General features: G+C 36.2%; 1 protein-coding gene across 3 annotated transcripts in view; it reads right to left on the bottom strand.

Moving 5' to 3' along the window:
- MYO6 (myosin VI) overlaps positions 1-18,207 on the bottom strand; it is a 101,820-nt gene that overhangs the window by 52,324 nt on the left and 31,289 nt on the right. For all 3 annotated transcript variants that reach the window (XM_041477475.1, XM_041477476.1, XM_041477477.1), the window contains exons 3-8: positions 13,828-13,897; positions 9,190-9,263; positions 7,050-7,179; positions 5,951-6,056; positions 4,027-4,082; positions 1,761-1,858 (exon numbers count right to left, since the gene is read on the bottom strand). In XM_041477475.1, coding sequence (XP_041333409.1) covers positions 1,761-1,858; positions 4,027-4,082; positions 5,951-6,056; positions 7,050-7,179; positions 9,190-9,263; positions 13,828-13,897 — 534 coding nt within the window. The remainder of the gene's footprint in view (positions 1-1,760; positions 1,859-4,026; positions 4,083-5,950; positions 6,057-7,049; positions 7,180-9,189; positions 9,264-13,827; positions 13,898-18,207) is intronic.

Here is an 18,207-nt window from a genome sequence, read left to right as displayed (position 1 = left end):
GAAGAAATATTTTTCTGATTATCTGAATATCTGTAGCATTATTTAAGATTCAGGTTTTCAATTTACTTTTGCCTGATCATGACTCGCTCAATAGAAACTGCTCCAGAAAAGATAAAAAGCTATCTATACCTAATACATATTAAGCCTAGAAAAAAAACCATTGCTTTTACCATTACTTCTCTCCCCAGCTCATGTTTGTATATACATACACTCTTCTTAAAAGAAAGGTCTTCTTCACCCCAAAAAGCAGAAATCCATAGCAGAATCTCAGGAGTTACAGCAAAGAGCATTGCTACAGCCATCCTTACACTTTCTGTATGACAGTGCTATTACAACCTTCTTTAGCTGCATTTCACTGAGATTCTTGTAAAATAAAAGGAAGGGTTAAAATTTTAGAATACATATTTGGACAACATCTTAGGCAAAATTATGACACAACATTTTATTTCCAACACTTGTACTTCTTTATTGAGAAGGAATTCTGACACAGATTTTTGAGAGCTATTTCTTATCTAGCCTACGATAAAATTCCCTGTGCCTAGAAAAATCTTAACAGTAAGGAAATTCCTGAACTTAATGGCCATTACAGGAATTAAGAAAGATTAACTGACTGACAAATTTGATTGCAGTTATGCATTCGTTCCTTTATTCAGGAGGTCTCAGTACTCATGTCACTTTGAGAAACTAGACTTAAAAAGGTGACCACAAAGTGAGATGTGTTGCTTTGTAAAAAAGGGGCTCAAGTAAACAGGCTGATCTTGAAGTGGAAAGCTGAAACAAGCTTTGAAGCAGTTTCTGAAGATACTCAGAGGGCTTTTTGCTTCAGCTGAAGTAATTCAACTGAACCACCATGTAGATGGGTAGATGGACAGATCATTAATCAATCAGATCATGAATTTATCATTTTAAGTAAAAATTTTGATCCTTTCCATAACTTTATTAAAATGAACCAGACCAACAGATAAAGTCCCTCTCCCCACAAAGAAATTTGGTTAATTACTAGGTAAACTATTAACAAAAGCTCTGAATTTAAATTACAAACCAAGTGATGAAAACTTAGGAAAATAAGTCTGCAGGAAAAGAAACAAATTGTTGCAGTTGGTCTGTCCTCAGTCAGAAAGATGAGGAAGCATGTGTGTAATCTCCAGAGAACCTTGACAGGATTCTTCAATTTGGACATACTGACCAACCATACAGTCATTCTTAATTGTGGAATGTGTGCATACATATCCCACCCAAACAAAACTACACTTGAACAAAGAAAATTTTTCTTAAGATACACAGTAGAATAGTATTTCTATCAAAAAAACCAATTCCTTGACATCTGTCACACACAGATTACTATGTAAGGTCCCAAAATTTCATACAAATACATTTAAAAAGTTTGAAGTCGAAGTATGTTCATGTCTAATACACAGCTTACAATTACTTGAGCATTAAAGGAATGGATGAATACCTAACAGCAAGTGAGTTAGTCTTCATATGGGAAGCCTCACATATGCAATGAAGGGACCCTTTTTTAATCTTTTATTGGTGGAAGCAATTTTCCTATGTTGAGTTGCCACTGCCTTCCAGTAATGAGACAGTACAGTGTGGCTCTGGTTTTTCTTTCAAGGTGACACAATACAAATCGAATCTGTAAGTAGGACAGTGGCTATTTGCTGCAAGACTAGTAAGTCTGTTCAGCCTCCTGCCAGTCTAGCGTTTCCATTATGTGGCAAAAAAATCATCACTGGTTATCTGTAACAAAATCCCAGTACCTTTTCATTGAAGTGAATTTCAACAAATTTCCCAAAACGACTGCTGTTGTTGTTGCGAACAGTCTTTGCATTTCCAAAAGCTTCTAATAGGGGATTTGCTGTTTAAAAAAATTAATTTTTGTAGTGTTAAAATTCAGTCAGGAAACTACCGAAAAGAAAGAGAGAACAGATATAATTAATCGGGGAACTTATTTGGAATAAGGTTTGAAAATTAAAGGAAAAATATTACCTATTAGGAATAATATATTTTGCAAATTATACTGGATATATTGTGGTAGAACATAAAATTAAGTACTTAAGTGTCTCATAACACTGCAATGTACTTGAATCAATACTGCAAGAAATTCAGAGACAAATACCAAAAGTTATTCAGTGATGTTCTTCTATAGGAAGTAGGTAAATAACTGATACATAAACTATGTTAGACAGCACAGAATTTGACACATCCCAATTATTTATTATTCATGAAATCTAAACTACCCACTTATTCCACAGACGAAAATGCCACTTAAATGTCATGCATGCAATGTATTAGATTGACTTGGAGATTAATAAATATAACATTAGAAAAGTGTGTTGACTTCAAAAACCACTTAACACTGTCTTTCAAATTAGGTCAATTAAATGACTGACTGATTTTATTTTTTACTGGCTGCTGCTTTTCAGCATGTTTCAGCCCATACAGAAAGAGTGGCAGCAAGCAATCTAATTCTCATGTCTATATATATACACACTCATACAAATATCATGCACAGTTTAAACAGTTTGAAACTCCTTATTAATTATGAAATAAAAGGCCTCTGAAAGACTGCTTTTTACTAGCTTTGAAGATCAAAGAAAAATAGTTTACTAAATCACGTTAACAATAAACAACTAAAAATATCAGCTAGGCTTTAAGGCTTCTAGCTTAAAATAAACACTGGAAACTAAGCAAGCAGAAACTCATATTTAAAACTCCACTGACAACCATTTAAATATCTGCTCCTACAAAAATTAAAGAATGAAGGAATGACATCAATGCTTGGATAAAATATGGGTGATAATACATCGTGTAACAGGACATGAGAATTAACTTTTTTGTTCGGCTGTATTTTCACTTTCTTAACAATTAAAGTTCATAGAAATGCAAATCTGACTTCTTACAAGATCTTTGATAACTATTCAGGCATTTTATGTGATATGAAGTTTTAAAGAAAAGATTATTAATAAAACCAAATTGCACAAAGTCTTTCAGCTAGGCTAAAGGTTCCTCTAGTAATACATATGCCTCAAGCATGTTCATTAAAACCATGCCTGAGAACCTTCAGAATTCATGCATCAGATGCTGTTTTAAATTAAAAATCCCAAACTCTTTGAGGAATACCTACAAGTACCAATTAATTTGCATCAGGCATTATCTAACTCTTGCCCACTTTCCGAGTTCCTTTAGCACACAGTGGATTTCACTAAGGAACTGGTTTAAGCAGACCTAAAGCAGCAAGAGATTAAAGCCTGCAGTGCTTCTCTTGAATAAGTGGCTCAAATTTGAAAACAGGAAAATTTAAACCAAATTATTTTTTTAAGAAAAAGAGTTGAGAAATTTCAAAATAAATTTATGCTATGCTATAGAGGACTTAAACTGATGTATGAGGAATTATTAGATTGGCTGAGGGTTCTATTTTCTCAAAAAGCTATTTTCTGTTCATATAGGAAGTACACGCAACATTAAAGAGGCTCAATGAGAAGGATCAACACAGTCTCTCTTCACCTTTTTTGGGTGTCTACTGTAAAGATAGATACAGTCAAAGTGCTGTTCTGAATTATGTGATTTCTGACAAAAAATGATATAATGGAAATATGATCCAGAATCATAATTTGAAAGAACTTCCTTACTTTATTTGGCTTTGAGAACTTGATAGTGAGGAGGAGGACTTATATTTTTCTGGTACTAAGAGATAGTAATGAAAAAACAATCTTGTCCTCGCAGATTTTAAGCAGTTTAAAATTCCATTTTGGGTACCACCTCGAGTACATTATATGTGTAAAGTTCAATTCAAACACACACACAAACATTTTCTAGATAAATGACAGCATGATACTATAATAAATAAAAATAAAGTGAATCACAAATAAAACATGTTTAAAACCTGGAATCAAGATCAACTGTAAATTGTGCTCTAGAAAGTCTGACAGTATTTCTATGCTACTTTTGTTCACTTGCTGTTGAGTCACATTTCTGAAAAAAAAAATGTTGGAAACTTTAGTTAAATGAAAGAAACTTCAATACCTTCTACAATTCTATCATCAATATCTTGCCCACTGCCATAAGATTCTGTCAAATACCTGTAAACCAAGATAAAAATATCAGTATCATTCATCTCATGTCAGATTTCTTCACTTAAGCAGGGTTTAACATGGCTATGCACAAATACTAACTAATTACTATAGGGAAAGCATGCTGATTTTAAGTTTCAAATACGTATGCACTTTGAAATAAACTTTACTTTAAACTTTTAACTTTTCTTTTTTGTTAAAACAAAAATATTCTTGCACACTTCCATTTTTTTTTCAATACTCCAAGGCCTGCTAGAAATATTTTTTCAACATGCATACGAAAATTACAGTTTAGTAGAAATATAATTACAGTTTAGTAGAAATATAATTAAACTATTACTGTATTATCTGTATTTATTAATAATCTTATTAAATACATAAAGTTTTGTGTTTATTTCCTGAATTTGGGACTGTTGCCATCCATACTGTTTCTGTATTCATAACTATCAGTATTAATGAAAATCCACATGGAGATGGTGAGGATCAGAAATTACAGGTGTACAATTAAGGCAAGATTCAATTTGGCAACTGAAGAAAGAATTCGAAAATAAAACCACAATCTACTTGCTCCAAAGTTCCAGTCTTTTTAACAATTTTTTCCCTGCTCACAGGGCATGCTTTCTGGAAATTCACAGGTGAATCTGGGACCAATTAAAAATAGCTCTCGAAAATGGGGCCTTCCAAAAAACTTTAGAAGCACTAAAAGAGTTCTACTAGTACCTTTAACTTCCTAAAAACCCAAGGGTAACATCTTCCAGCTTTTAAAACTCAGTTATGTTTTGTACAGGGACTCTATGGTGGAGGGTGGTGGGGAGAAGAAACAGCAATGATATTTGCCTGTTGTATAATGAGCTCTGCCTTTGCTGAGAAGTGGGAGAATAATCTCCCTTAAGAGCATCTCTTGTGAGATATTCTTCCAGTGCCTGCTGTCTTTGTCTGTTACTCTTATCAGGAATAGAGTCAGATGTTCCTTGTAAAAAATCATTACCAGCACCTTGCAGTAATTCTTACAGCTATCTATGAAAGGTTGCAGAGGGGCAGCGCGGAGCAGTATGAAGGACAGACAGGCAGTTGTGACAATTCTTCACAGGATGTGGAAAATAATACCTCTATTGTAGGGAAATACTAGAAAATACATGATTTTAGGGAAAAGGGAATTAAATATTTGTAGAGGGTAACAAGTCCAAGGCAGGGCACGGGAGCATATTTACACTGCCCACACAGTGCTTCCCTGCATCATCAGGCCACCTATGGCATAGGTGTATTTAAAGGAACAGTTCTTTCTACTTACAGTGTTCCAGAGTGATAAAAAGCCATTAAAAGATAATGCAGATATGGAAGCAAGGCTGATATATATCAGCGATATGGCTTTCCATGTAATTTAATACACTTGATTTAGTATTGGTCGTACATGAACATCAATAAATAAATAAATAAATTCCACTATTCAGTCTTATTCAGTAAACAAGGGTAAAAAGATACTCAAGCAAACAAAAAAAAAACCTCAGGGAGAACACAGAAATACACATTTATGGCAAAACCAACAGTGTCTTGCAAGATACAGTCAATATGTCTAGTTACATTTTTTATCAACCACAATACCAGATGTGCAATACCAAAATGACTGCATCATAAACCTTAATAACTACATGATGTCACTACAACTGAGTTAAAGTTTCTGAATGTAGCTATTTCTGCACATTATCATGTCAGCATTTAACTCAATTTCTTGTAATAAAGTGCATGTAGAAACTAATACATGTCTTACCAAATTGTATCTTAAACCCACTGATGAGCTTAGTTTGCTCTGCCTCTTTGTCCACCAAATGCATAAACACAAGAGATTCACATACTAACTTCGGTGCAAACATACAAACCTCAAAACAAATTTAGTGTTTTCAGTCTTGCCAGCTCCTGATTCTCCAGAGACTATGATGGATTGACTCATCTTAAGCACTTTCATGTCACGGAATGCTTTATCAGCTTAAAAAGAATATGGTTAACATGACAAAAATTAATACTCATCAGAAATGCAAGGATAAAGTTAAGCTACAATGCAGAAAATAAAAATGTAACATTTTCAGAAATAGAAACAAAATATTTACAATTGAATGAATTACAGTTTATTAAATTCTGTTTCCCTTTAATTTATACTATAGTTGTAATTCTTCCAACACTGACATGAAAGAACTAAAGTCTTGGAAACAAAGGCCTATTCAACTATATCCAGAATAAAACAAAACAAAATGAACCATCTAGAGCTAAATCTTTTTAATTAAATGTATTTAGAAAATAGTTTTCAGTGTTAATTTTATATATTTTTAAAAGGGAAAATTTCAGTTGTACTTTGCAACAAGTAACATCTGAGGAAGCTTGGAAAAAATCTCTCTTGCTATGCAACAGGTACTCAAACCCCACCTAATTATATTTTTGATTTCAAAATAAAACACAAAACAATGAGAAGGCTTTTAACATGTCAAAATTTGATTAAAGTTTCCAATTTTTTTTCAAAAGTGACTGAAATCAGATTTAAGCCACAAATAACATTTGAATGTACTTTCTGTCTGTAACACGAGCATATAAAAGAAAACATTGTATGTGCTCTGCCAACATAATTTAAGGCAAAGAAAAATTATTACACTGAAAGACAATGTAAATCATTATTACTCCTCTTTCACTTATAAAATTTGAATTTCTTTTTTAGTTGTTTTTTTTTTTTTTTAATGGTTGCAAATTATATTTACAGTGCTTAGACTTAAAACACTGGAAGTGCAGAATAACCCTAACAGAGTTGTCACAGTTCCTCATTTCCAAGTTCTTCAAAAAGATGAGAAGATTTGCAATTTTAGCCAGTAGTGATTTTGTTTTATAATAGTTCAAAGTAAGTTAATTACTACTACAGGTGGCAATTTACAGATAACTCTGAAGTATTCAATGTTTGGTTTTTTAAGAGACAAATACAGGCTCAATACATACCAATTGCAAAAACATGTGGTGGCAATGTTCCCAATGATCTACCCTGGTACTTTTTAATAGTATCTGAAGAGTAAAACTTAGGTATATCAAAGTATGGATTCACTGCAATAAGAATGTTGGCTACATAGGTCTGTGAAGAAAACAATGAACAGCAAATTACTAGGCAGTATCCAAGCAAGTGGTTAACAGCAATTGTCTATTACTATTGCAGACTATAACCTCCATAAAACAATTGCATTTATGATCCTCTCCAGCTAATGCAAACACAAGACAGGATATATTTTTACAGTTCCTTTAATTATCTTCTCAGCATTTCTATGAAATTATCCTGGGAAAATTTCCTAACCAGCGAGCTGCGGAGTATGTCCTGAATCTGACCTTTCTCCCAGTCTCCTTTTAAATTATTTCCTATTGTCTGCATTACTGGACCAAGGACGGGACTCCAAAACCTGCTGCTCAAAAGCCAATAAACTAAGCTCATGGATAGCATAACACACTGTCCTCCAGTGAGGAGGATAGTTTTTCAATATCTAATGGAAGCAACTCAGCAGGAAGGACTGACAGGATCCTGCCTGGGAATGCATTCAAGCCCGGCAATAAAAGCATTCAGCCAAGAGAAAATTAGCTATAGCTGCTTCTACAGAGAGAAATACAGAATGCAAATGTTCTTTTACAGAGAAGGAATTTGAGAAGAATCTCAGACAAAGGCTGTTTTTTACCTTTCCACAGGACAAGGAAGACTGAAGAGAGGGTTTTTCTAATGTTTCTGAAAGAAATTCTTATAGCTTAGTTATAATTGCCAGGTTACAGACAGGAAAGAAGAGGGGTCAGAATCAAATTAAAAATCAGATTTGCAGGAAAAGATGTGAAGAAAATTAGGCAAACCTTCAGCCTGAATAACTTGTTTACTTTGTTGTTACTGAGAATGTCCCTAGAAAACTGAAATTTGGAAACGATTGTGTGATACATCAGTAGAAAACTGGATCACACAATATATGACATTTCTTAAATAGTTCTATTTTCAGCACTTATTTCACCAAAGGAAAACTTTCCTTCAAGGGTTGCAAATACTAATATTAATTTTCCTTTTAATAACAAGATAAATATTGTTAACCAGGATTTTTAAAAATGCATTAAACTGTTCACAACGGAAATGTAGCTAAATTATAAACTGAAAAAAAGGGGTTTTTTTTCCTTCAGAAAATACATGTGTTCTAGACATCACATTAGTAGTACTTGTTTACACTGAAGAAAGGCTTTATGAACTACTATCCTACTTTATGAAAATACTATCCAATCCCATGATCAGTTCATATTCAGAATTTTACCTCCTTGGGTGGTTTTATTGTTTGGTTTCTTTAAGGATTATTTTTCCAGAGCAGCATTCAAATGGCCATTTTTATTTATTTATATTTTAAAGCTAGTGCTTGATCTTGAGCCATAAAAAATTTAAAGCTATGTAAATTAACTGCAACAGAAGAAAACAATTATACTTTCTCTTTTTTATACAAAAGGGTTTAGCTAAATTAATTTTATAATATATGCTAAAAGAAAAGTTGATTATTTTAACACAGACACTTTAAAATGTGTAGAACTGTTTTGTATTATCCCTAGCCAGCTTTCTATTAGGAAAAAAAATTAAGAAAGAAAGAAAACTCTTATCTTCTGTTTCACAGCTGTCAGTATCTGGGCAGATGGCAAGGACAAAATGTAATTTAGTCAGAATTCATTAAGTACAATTAGGCAATTTGATAGCAATATAAAAGATTAAGATGGACATCTGAGCCAGGAGGTGTCAAAGACGGCACCTGTGTGCTTCGTTCAAAAATAATGAAGAAAGAAAACCATCTTTGTTAACAGTGAAATAAGTTACCTGTAGGAACGTTTGTGATACAAAGCTGTGCTATGGTTGCACACAGTCATGGAGAGAAAAACCTATTGCGCTGCCTGCTAAAAATCAGATGGGATTCTGATCTAAAAGTATACTATAAGGAAAAAAAGGGGGAAAAAAGGCCTACAACCTCGACCTTTCCACATTAGCAGTTCTGTTATAGGGAAAAAAAACCAGAAGTGAAAACACTTGGTGAATTTTTGAAAGGGCATCTCTATTAGACTGGTTGTCATGACACAGAATACTTACGTAAATTCTGTCCTTACTGTACCGAACTTTGATATTGTGAAGGAGAGTGGCTTCATTTAAATACATCAGGGAACCTGCAGGTAAAAAACAATCACATACCATTAAGAGCTCAGGACTACCTTTAAGTACAGAAAAAAACCTAAATCTTGAATTAAGGAGAATTTTCTTCCCCTCTCTTTGTTTACAGTTTAATCCTATCATTTCTTCACACTGTCTTGAGACAGGAGTACTGACTCTATATACATTTTAAAAACCACAAACCTGCTCTTAACTGTACATTTGGAGTTACAGAAAGCTGCTGAACAAAGAATTGGACTGCAGAAGCCTCAAATACAGGCTCTGCTCAGTGTAAGCTTCTCACACCAGCCTCTAAGCACAGAAACTGCTGCCTCCCAAAATCCCTACCAATGACTATTTCCTTCCTTCCAGTTTCCCTCTCCAATCTCAGCCACAGTGTCCCTAGGGTAATGCCAACCAACTGACATTCAGAGTAACAGCTGGGGTTTGGTGATTTTTGAATAGATGAATATAAACATCTAATCTGGATCTGGAGGCAGCAACAGCAGCATCACAATACCAGGCACTAACCCATCCCTGCTTCCATTCTGAATTTTGTGAGTACTAGGCCTCCTCAGAGAAACTGTTAGGGGGGAAAAAATGCTAACTCATCAAAACCTAGCTGTATTTTTCTCCTTTCTTCTTTAACATAAAACACCTGACCCAGAGATTAGCTCATTTGGTTAGAGCACGGTGCTACTAAGACCAGTGTTGTGGGTTTGATCCCTGTATAGGATAATATTTATTTAAGAGCTGGACTCAATGATCATTGTGGGTCCTTTCCAGATCAGAACATTCTGTGATTCTGTAACTGCTGAAATGTTACAGGGTGGTTGCACCCACAGAAAGGTTCAGACTGTACAGGTTCAAATTCTGGCAAAGCTGGTCCTTGTTTTCAGCTACAAAGCACTGGAAAGTGTCAGCAGCCTTAATTACAGAGGTAATTTCCAGTTCCCACCATAACACTGTTAAAAATATTTTCCCTAAACCAAATGAGGGCACTACGCATTACACAGCCTCCTTTTTCAAATATGCTCAATCCTTTGTATCTCACTGCTTCAAATCAAAATGTACTATTTTGTTTAGTGACAGCTGACAGACTGCCACACTGATAAACCTTATAATAATACAGTACAAAAACTTGTACACATCCAACTATAGATGGAGTAAGCACTGTACCATTAATGTCTTTTCTTTTTAATGAAAGACTGGACATGGCACTTTATGCCACAGTCAAGTTGACACGGTGGTGTCAGTCAGAGGTTGGAGTCAGTGATCTCAGAGGTCTTTTCCAACCTAATTGGTTTTGTGATTCTGTAAGAGTAACCACTAGCTTGCACCTCACACAAGGGTCACATACACACCTCTTATCTATAATGACCAACAAAGTTGTTTTATGTTAAATTGACACCCTTTCTCAAGGGCTGCAGCAGCAAAAAAGTATTCTAACTTATTTACACAAATGTGCAAAAAGGGCTGTCAGTTTGTACGACCTAAAGTCAACCTGCCCAGCCACCTTGCCCCGCAAGGATACCTGAAGTTCAGTAAGCAGCTCTTAACATCTCTTTCAACACTCCTCCTTCTGAACCAAAATATACTGGCAAAGGAAAATGGGAGCTTCTCAGAAACATCTGTGTTTTTTTTTTTACCCTTCCTCCTGCAGTGGACTGAGGAGTGGAGGTGGCTCTGTCCCCTACTTATCTGCACTAAGACTGGCCTGAAACAAAGTCAGGTTCACCAGCAAATTGCAGCCTCCCTTTGGCTTGCATAGCTCTGCTGAATAACAGCCCTTCCCTCCATTACATGACTAAATACAGCTTTGTTTCAAATATCTGGAATCATTTACACTTCTCAAAGGACCTTGCAGCTTCTGGTTTGTTCAGAAGAAACCACCTTCCTCCACAAAACCCCTTGCACTCATATTCCTGTGCTGGCAGAGGCACACAAGGCACGCTTTAGCTTTACCCTAGGTAATCTCTCCCTTTGGATCATAACAGCCTTGAAATTATGGCTGTACACAACTCCTTCATGAAACAGCAGCCTGGCCCCCATGCCCACAGTTCCTCCTCTGCCAGCATAGCAGACACACATTCCCCCACAGCCCCACAGTCACCGGGAGCTGTGGCAGCCGAGCACAGACACCCGGCGCTGCACTGCACAGCAGGACTCGTCCTCCCTTCCCCAGGCATTCTCAGTTCACATGGCTGAGAAAATGGCACTGGGACCACAAATAACAGGTCTGCCTTCACCTCTTTTATTGGGGTCATCCCTAGAGAAAGAGACATTAAAAGGAAATGGGCCAGAAACAGAAACTCCTGCTTGCTCTAATGAAAGTTGAAGTCTCCTTCTGGCCCTCTGTGTGCCTGGGAGGGGACAGCGTGGTAAAAAATTAGCAAACTTCAAGTCATTTGGATCCTCAGTATTGAGATGAGAAATTATTACATAGTAATTGTCTATCAACACCCTTGACTGTATCTTTGTAGGAACCTCTCTGCATTCGCAGTATTTTAAAGGAAGCAGTTAATCATCAACTTTTTATTAGGTTGCTTATCTCAGAAGCAAAGGACCCCAGATTTCCTTGTGTCCCCATTGCCCTCATAACAATTAAAGCAGCTATACCTGCAGACTCAGTGTGCAATAGGAGCTTGCTCCCCAAGGGAATGCCACCACCTCAAGACATGCAAACTAAGGCTTATGTCAGCAAATTCAAAATGCATCTTCTTTAGCAGAAATCCTTTAGAAGAGGCATCCATATCCAAAGGCAAAGGAAGTCACCAGAGAGAATTCTGAATATTCATATGCTCATGTCTAAATATAACCAGTATGTTATATATGTGCATTTACTTCTCCATATATTTACTTACACACACACATAGTCCACATAAGTGAAGTGAGGCACTAAAAACTAGGAAATGCCAATGCCAAATTTAGTCACAGTGGCTCTCCTGCCCATACCATGAAGCAGGGTTTCTACTGAAAATTATTTTCTTGATTAATTGCAAGGCTCTGCATCTGTAGAACTGGGGATTTTCTAACAGTCTTATCCAATACCCTGTCCTTTCAGGATTTTTTAGAACAGTTTTATAAGCACTCAGTGTAGTTGTTTTTCTTAGAAATCAATGATACTGAACACAAATACTCTCTGACAGAGCAGGAAATTGAATCTGGGATTCACACATCCTGCAAATGAACTGCAACTTGTGAGCAGCAAGTTAGAATATACTGGAAAGTTAAAATAATGTTTGATACAGAAGGGTTTATTGAACAAAGGATTTTTAACTTTTATCTTCTCACAAAGCCAAAGAAGATATTTTCTTTGACTAACTTAGTTGAATAGTATTCTCTTGGAATCTTAAATTATTTCCATAATCTCATTCTAGATTTCAATTCCCTGACCAGGACACAGAGGTGTCAGGACATCTCAGTAAAATCACTGGGACAGATCCACAGATTAAGTGCATTTCCCTAACAATCACCATGTAGAGAGAATACAGATAACAGCTTTGAAAAGTTTGAACCCACATCTTTGTTGCAAAAATATAAGCAGCTGGAAGCAAGGCTACCAGCTTGGTTCTAACCACACTGCACCATCTAAGTCAGATCATAAGACTCAGATCTCATCTTTTTGTTTCTTATGGAGAAGCTGTAACAGCTGCATTTCCTGTCATGGGATGTAAATACTAAACCCTATTACAGGACAGGAACTGAGGTTACATCACCTAGACCAGACCCCTAGCCTCTATTTTAAACTAAGAACAATAGAAGGTATTTTTGGCCACTATTTACAAAGTCTTCAGTATTTTCACCAAGCAGTAAACACTATAGGAAATGTCGAAAAACTTGCCTTCATCAGTATTCAAGACAGGATTCTGTGATTTGTTCATAGGGTGCAGCAACAGCAAAATATTTAACAGTTGTCTAAAAGCTGATCACAGCCCTCACTCAGCTTTGTCAGTATTCTCTCCCCAGATTTGACAACTGTTTCCATCCACCTAACTATAAAATATTTAATAAAATAAAGGCCCTGCAGATCAACAGTGACATTTATTACACAAGCTCACCTCAAAACTGCTTCTCCACCAGCACTCATATATCCAATTCAAGTCTATCATTTTCAGTGGTCCTGATAGGTCCAGATTCCATTCCCAGTTTTGGGAAGGTAATCTTAAAACTTATGTTCCATTGCCTCTACTTCCACAGGAATGCTATCTGAGAAATTCCTTAAATGCAGGAAAATGCTATACAAATACAGGTGCTGATAAAGACACCGAGTCTTTTGTCACACTATAAAAAGTACAGTTACACCCCTAATGCTGAATGGAGTATTTTGGAAGTCAAGCAACAGTTTTATATAGGAATTATGTATCCATTCCTCTAAAGTGTTCAAATGAAAACTAAAACCCACAATAAATTATATTTTAAATGGGCTTCCTTTAAGAAGTTTAAAGGAGTAGCAAAGGTCATACATAAATTCAAACAAAGACAACAAGGAAGAAAGAGGAAACTTGTAAGGAAACAATATTCATTTCATTGCATATATTTTTTTCAAATGCGTAATTTATTTTTAAATTCATAACTTACAATTATCTTCCACATCCTTTTTGCTATCCTCCTCTGCAGGAAACACTTGGTTGATAGCAGCCTGGAAAGTCTGTTAGATAAGAAACATTAAGATTGTCAGAATTCCATAAAGTAGAAGTATAGTTCAAAGACATCTCATGCAATCATACAAGTGAGTGCACTGTAATTGTGCATGATTTCAAATGAAGTCACCAGCTTTATACATCAGAATTGGAAATTTTACTGAGTTACTAGATGCAGACGAAAAGTGCTGCATTTATATTACTACACTACATTATAAAAATGAATTCACTGTAATATATATTTTAGTGCAATAATATTCGATTTTCAGGTGAAAAATTGCATGTCATACTGTGCAATACAAAAAATAAGACTAAAAAAAGTAATGCAAAGGTAACAGCATTATAAATGACACACAATTTCCTCAGTTTTGCAAGGAAGAAAGAATAAAATGCAAATCATTAGTTCAGTCAAAGGACTGTGATGTCATTATGATAGACTGTTTTAAAATATTCCTACTTAAAATATTAATGTTCAATACATAACATCCACTGTATCACCAAATACTGTAGCTTTGGTTATTGGTTTTTGGGTTTTTTTCTTCAATAAATCAATACTAAAGTAAAACAAGACCTTCCTTCAACCCTTGTATTCCAGTTATACAAAACAACCATTTATCAAGTGTTCACATCCAACTGGAAAAATTCATAACAAAAGCATCTTTGTTACTTTTTTCATCTCCAGAAATCATAATTTATATTGCTGTAAAAAGGAAGGAAAAACATCCAAGCAAGCATGCATTACAGCATCTGCACAAAAATACCTATTGTACAAAGGAGATCTTTAATTATATTTTTTTTTGTTTACTGTAGCAACAGCTCGTTTGAGCTAGGAATGAATGAACAAAACCCCTGTTGTACCAATTAAACACGACAGCCACCATGCCACTGCAGGCACAGTCTCCTTTTCCCCATGGAAATGGAGACAAGAAGTCTGGTCTAATATTTGAAAAGGCAACCAACTGGATCTAAAAAATGAACTTAATAAACAAACATGTTTGCTTGTTTAACATTGTACTCAGCAAGGTAGTCCCATGAGAAACATCTAACAGGGAAATTTAGGAGAAAGACAGCAACTTGTTTCGTATTTGCTTGAGCACAATAGTATGAGAGGTCCTGGGGCTTACACCATTATTAACAGCCACAAATTGCAACTCTCTTTGAAGTGGGAGGAGTTAAAAATGTCTCAGAGCAGAACTAATTGCTGCCAGACGGAAAGCATTAAATCTACAATATCCCTTCCCTACCAAGTTATCATAAAATACGCAATTTGTAGCCATTATAAAATATATTTTGTCATCCCCTTATCAGGATCTAATGCAAAAAAATATGTACAAGATGTTTTCGTAAGGGAAACAAAGCTGCTCGATGACATTGGAACATCTGAACATCCATCACACCAACTTCCTCCAAAATATTCTTTATCAGAGTTTGTGAGGGCCATGGAAGCCTTCAATGTCTTTACCTACCTCAGAAAGATGCTTGCTGCTATTCAGAGTTTTAGCAGGGCAGAGATTCACCACACCCTTTCCTCCCTCTCACAGTATTACCGTAACTACATATTATCATCATAATTTTCTCTACAAGTTTGTCAACAGTGAGGGCAAATCTTGTTTGGCAAAGATGTATTGGAATAAAACACTTCCCTACATGATTAGTTCCCTGTGCATGTAACAGTGGGAAAGTTTAAAAATAATATGACTAGCTTCACAAAAATATAACTTCACTTCTTGTTCTTGTCTGCTGATGTGTAAACCCATTAACCACTAACAAAGACAGGAGAGAATGAACACAATTCCCAGCTATTCTGTGAGACTGTTCATAAACTTCTGAACTTTAACATTTCTGGAGCTAAAGTCAGCCATGCTAGAACTATCCCAGAAGAGGAATGGCTTTTTCAATGTCCTCACCACTAAGCCTTCTGAGTCAAGATAAATTTAAAGGGGGAAAAAAAAAAAAAAAAAAATAATAATTCAGAGAATTCATCTTATCTGAGTCTATAGGAGTCTTACCTCCTATCTGAAAGTTAATGTTTTTCTGTTGGGCTTTTTTAGATAAGAACATAGGTATAGTTTCAACTATGTCAAAAAAAAAAAAAATCACTGCTGTACATCACATCTGGAATATTTTATGTAAAGTAAGGTACTTGCCATGTAGTATGACAGCTAGACGTTCACAGCTCCAAGTATTAAAATCTAGTATTTTAAACAGAAAATAAGCTAATAATCTAATATATCAATAAGAAAATATCCAAAGAAATTCTTTACTATATTGTCCCATTTTTAAATTTTTTAAACAAACGTTTTAAGGAAAAAACCCTTCAGATACTTGAGAGAAGACTTTTGCATTAATCATAACTTAGCACAAGTTTGTTCTAATGGAGTGGAGAGTGTATTAATCTTATGAGATAATAAAATGGTCTTAGGAAGCAAAACAAAGTTTAGGGCATTCTGAAAGGGTTTTTTTGTTGTCTTTGTAATGAAGCAACCCTTGAAATCCAATGGCAATCTTAACTATTCTCCCAGAAACTAGATGAGTGAAAAAAGATATCTTTCCATTCAAGTAGGATCTTCTTTCTACCATGTAATGCAATATGTGTAACCATGCCTTCCTTTATACCTTCCAGATACAGACAGGAGACATCCTTACTCTCAGCTAATTTCACAAACCAACCTACAGCACTACAAACCGTGTGTAAGAGCATGTCTCACTTGTGCAAGCAAGTTGTGCTCACTGTTAAAAAAAAAATAAAAACAAAAAAATTAAAAAATTAAAAAAAAAAAAATTAAAAAAAAAACAAACCCTAGCTTGAAGCTCTGAACTTTGAACATTCTGATCCTTACTTTCAAAGTACATTTATTCCTTTATACTTAGCTGGGAAAAATACCTTTCTGGTTATTCACAGCACACCAGAGCAGGTGGCCCATAAAGCCTTCCATGACCCTTCAGAAGTGGCACAGAGCCATAAGGTGTCTCTCAGTCGATGGCAGGAGGGGTGTCACTGAGTGCCTGCAGCACCTCACACCTTCCCAGTGACTGCCATAAACTCATGACTGCTGATGGTCTAAGAAGTGCTTGCCCCCTACTTCTCAGTGCCCCATGGTGTCCAGAATAGCATCTCAAAGTGCAAGCCCTTCCAGTGCATCTCTCCCTAATCACTTTATTTATATTTGCTACCTCCAAGAAAAGAGTAAATATCAAATTTACTGTGATCTGCCTTCTTATTTTAGCCTCAAAGAACAAAAAGATATATGCAACAGGATCCAAGATTACGAATCCCAGTGCATTCAGAAAAGAACACTTCAAAGAGAAATGAAAGCACAATACTAGTTGAGTTCAACAGCTGATTCCCTCTCTACCTGTCTCCTTCCTTGTACCACCAGCATATGACTGCTGGTGGGCCATGGGCCAGGACTGCCAGCTCTGGTACAACCAATCCAGTCTGGAACCCATTCTCAGGGCAGGAATCCAGCTCTAGGTGTGACCCTGCTCATTAGCAAAGCACTCTCCAGTTTCTCTGGCTTTTTTTTCCTGGCATTTATTTTCCAGTCCTGGCATTTATAAACCTTGCAAGCCAATGATCTACTTTTTGGGAAGAGGTTCCCATCCCGTAACACATGCATCCTCTGTTCCAGTAAAACGTTCCTGCAGCTCGCTGTACAGTTCTCGTGCAGGGCAGGCTGGGTGACTCAGATCCCCACCGCCCTTAGACACACAGTTCTGCACAGAACTGTAAACACTTGGGGATGGGCTGTGGTGCCCAAAACTGCTGCTGCTGGGATTTAAGTGAATTGGTGTGTTGGACCTCCACAGAGCCTGAACTGGGTAACTTGGTTAATAATGTGAAGCAACTCGCCACCACAATGGCTTCAGCTCCTCTGCCCCCCGCCCTACCTGCCACTGCTTGCTGCCATCCTGAAAACTTTCCACTTCTTCCAGTAGGATCTGTTCTCTGACCTCGTTTGGGATGTCACGCACAGCTCAGCAGGCAGAGCTGGGAGGGTGCCACTCTGCAGTGCCAGAGCTGGCCACGGATGGGGATGGGAGGGAGGGGTTGAAGACATGGTGAAACTGCTGCCTTGCAGCATATACTGCAGTTATTGACAACAGTGTCATAAAAGGCAATCATCAAATACATGCATACACATTTCCTTTTCAGACTGTGACCTCTGGTAAGCTACCAGTGCCTACAGAGAATACATATGACATGGTAATGACCCAGATTAAAAAATAATAATAAGTTACACTGCCGGGATATGTTTACAAGATCAGGTTACTCCTCTCCTCCCTGTAATTATCATGGGCAACTCCAGAGCTGCTG

The sequence above is a fragment of the Pyrgilauda ruficollis genome, unplaced genomic scaffold, assembly GCF_017590135.1.
Source record: "Pyrgilauda ruficollis isolate IOZ18807 unplaced genomic scaffold, ASM1759013v1 scaffold40, whole genome shotgun sequence".
Taxonomy (NCBI): Eukaryota; Metazoa; Chordata; class Aves; order Passeriformes; family Passeridae; genus Pyrgilauda; species Pyrgilauda ruficollis.
Note: the sequence above shows the minus strand (reverse complement) of the source record. Positions and strands in the feature narration are given on the sequence as shown.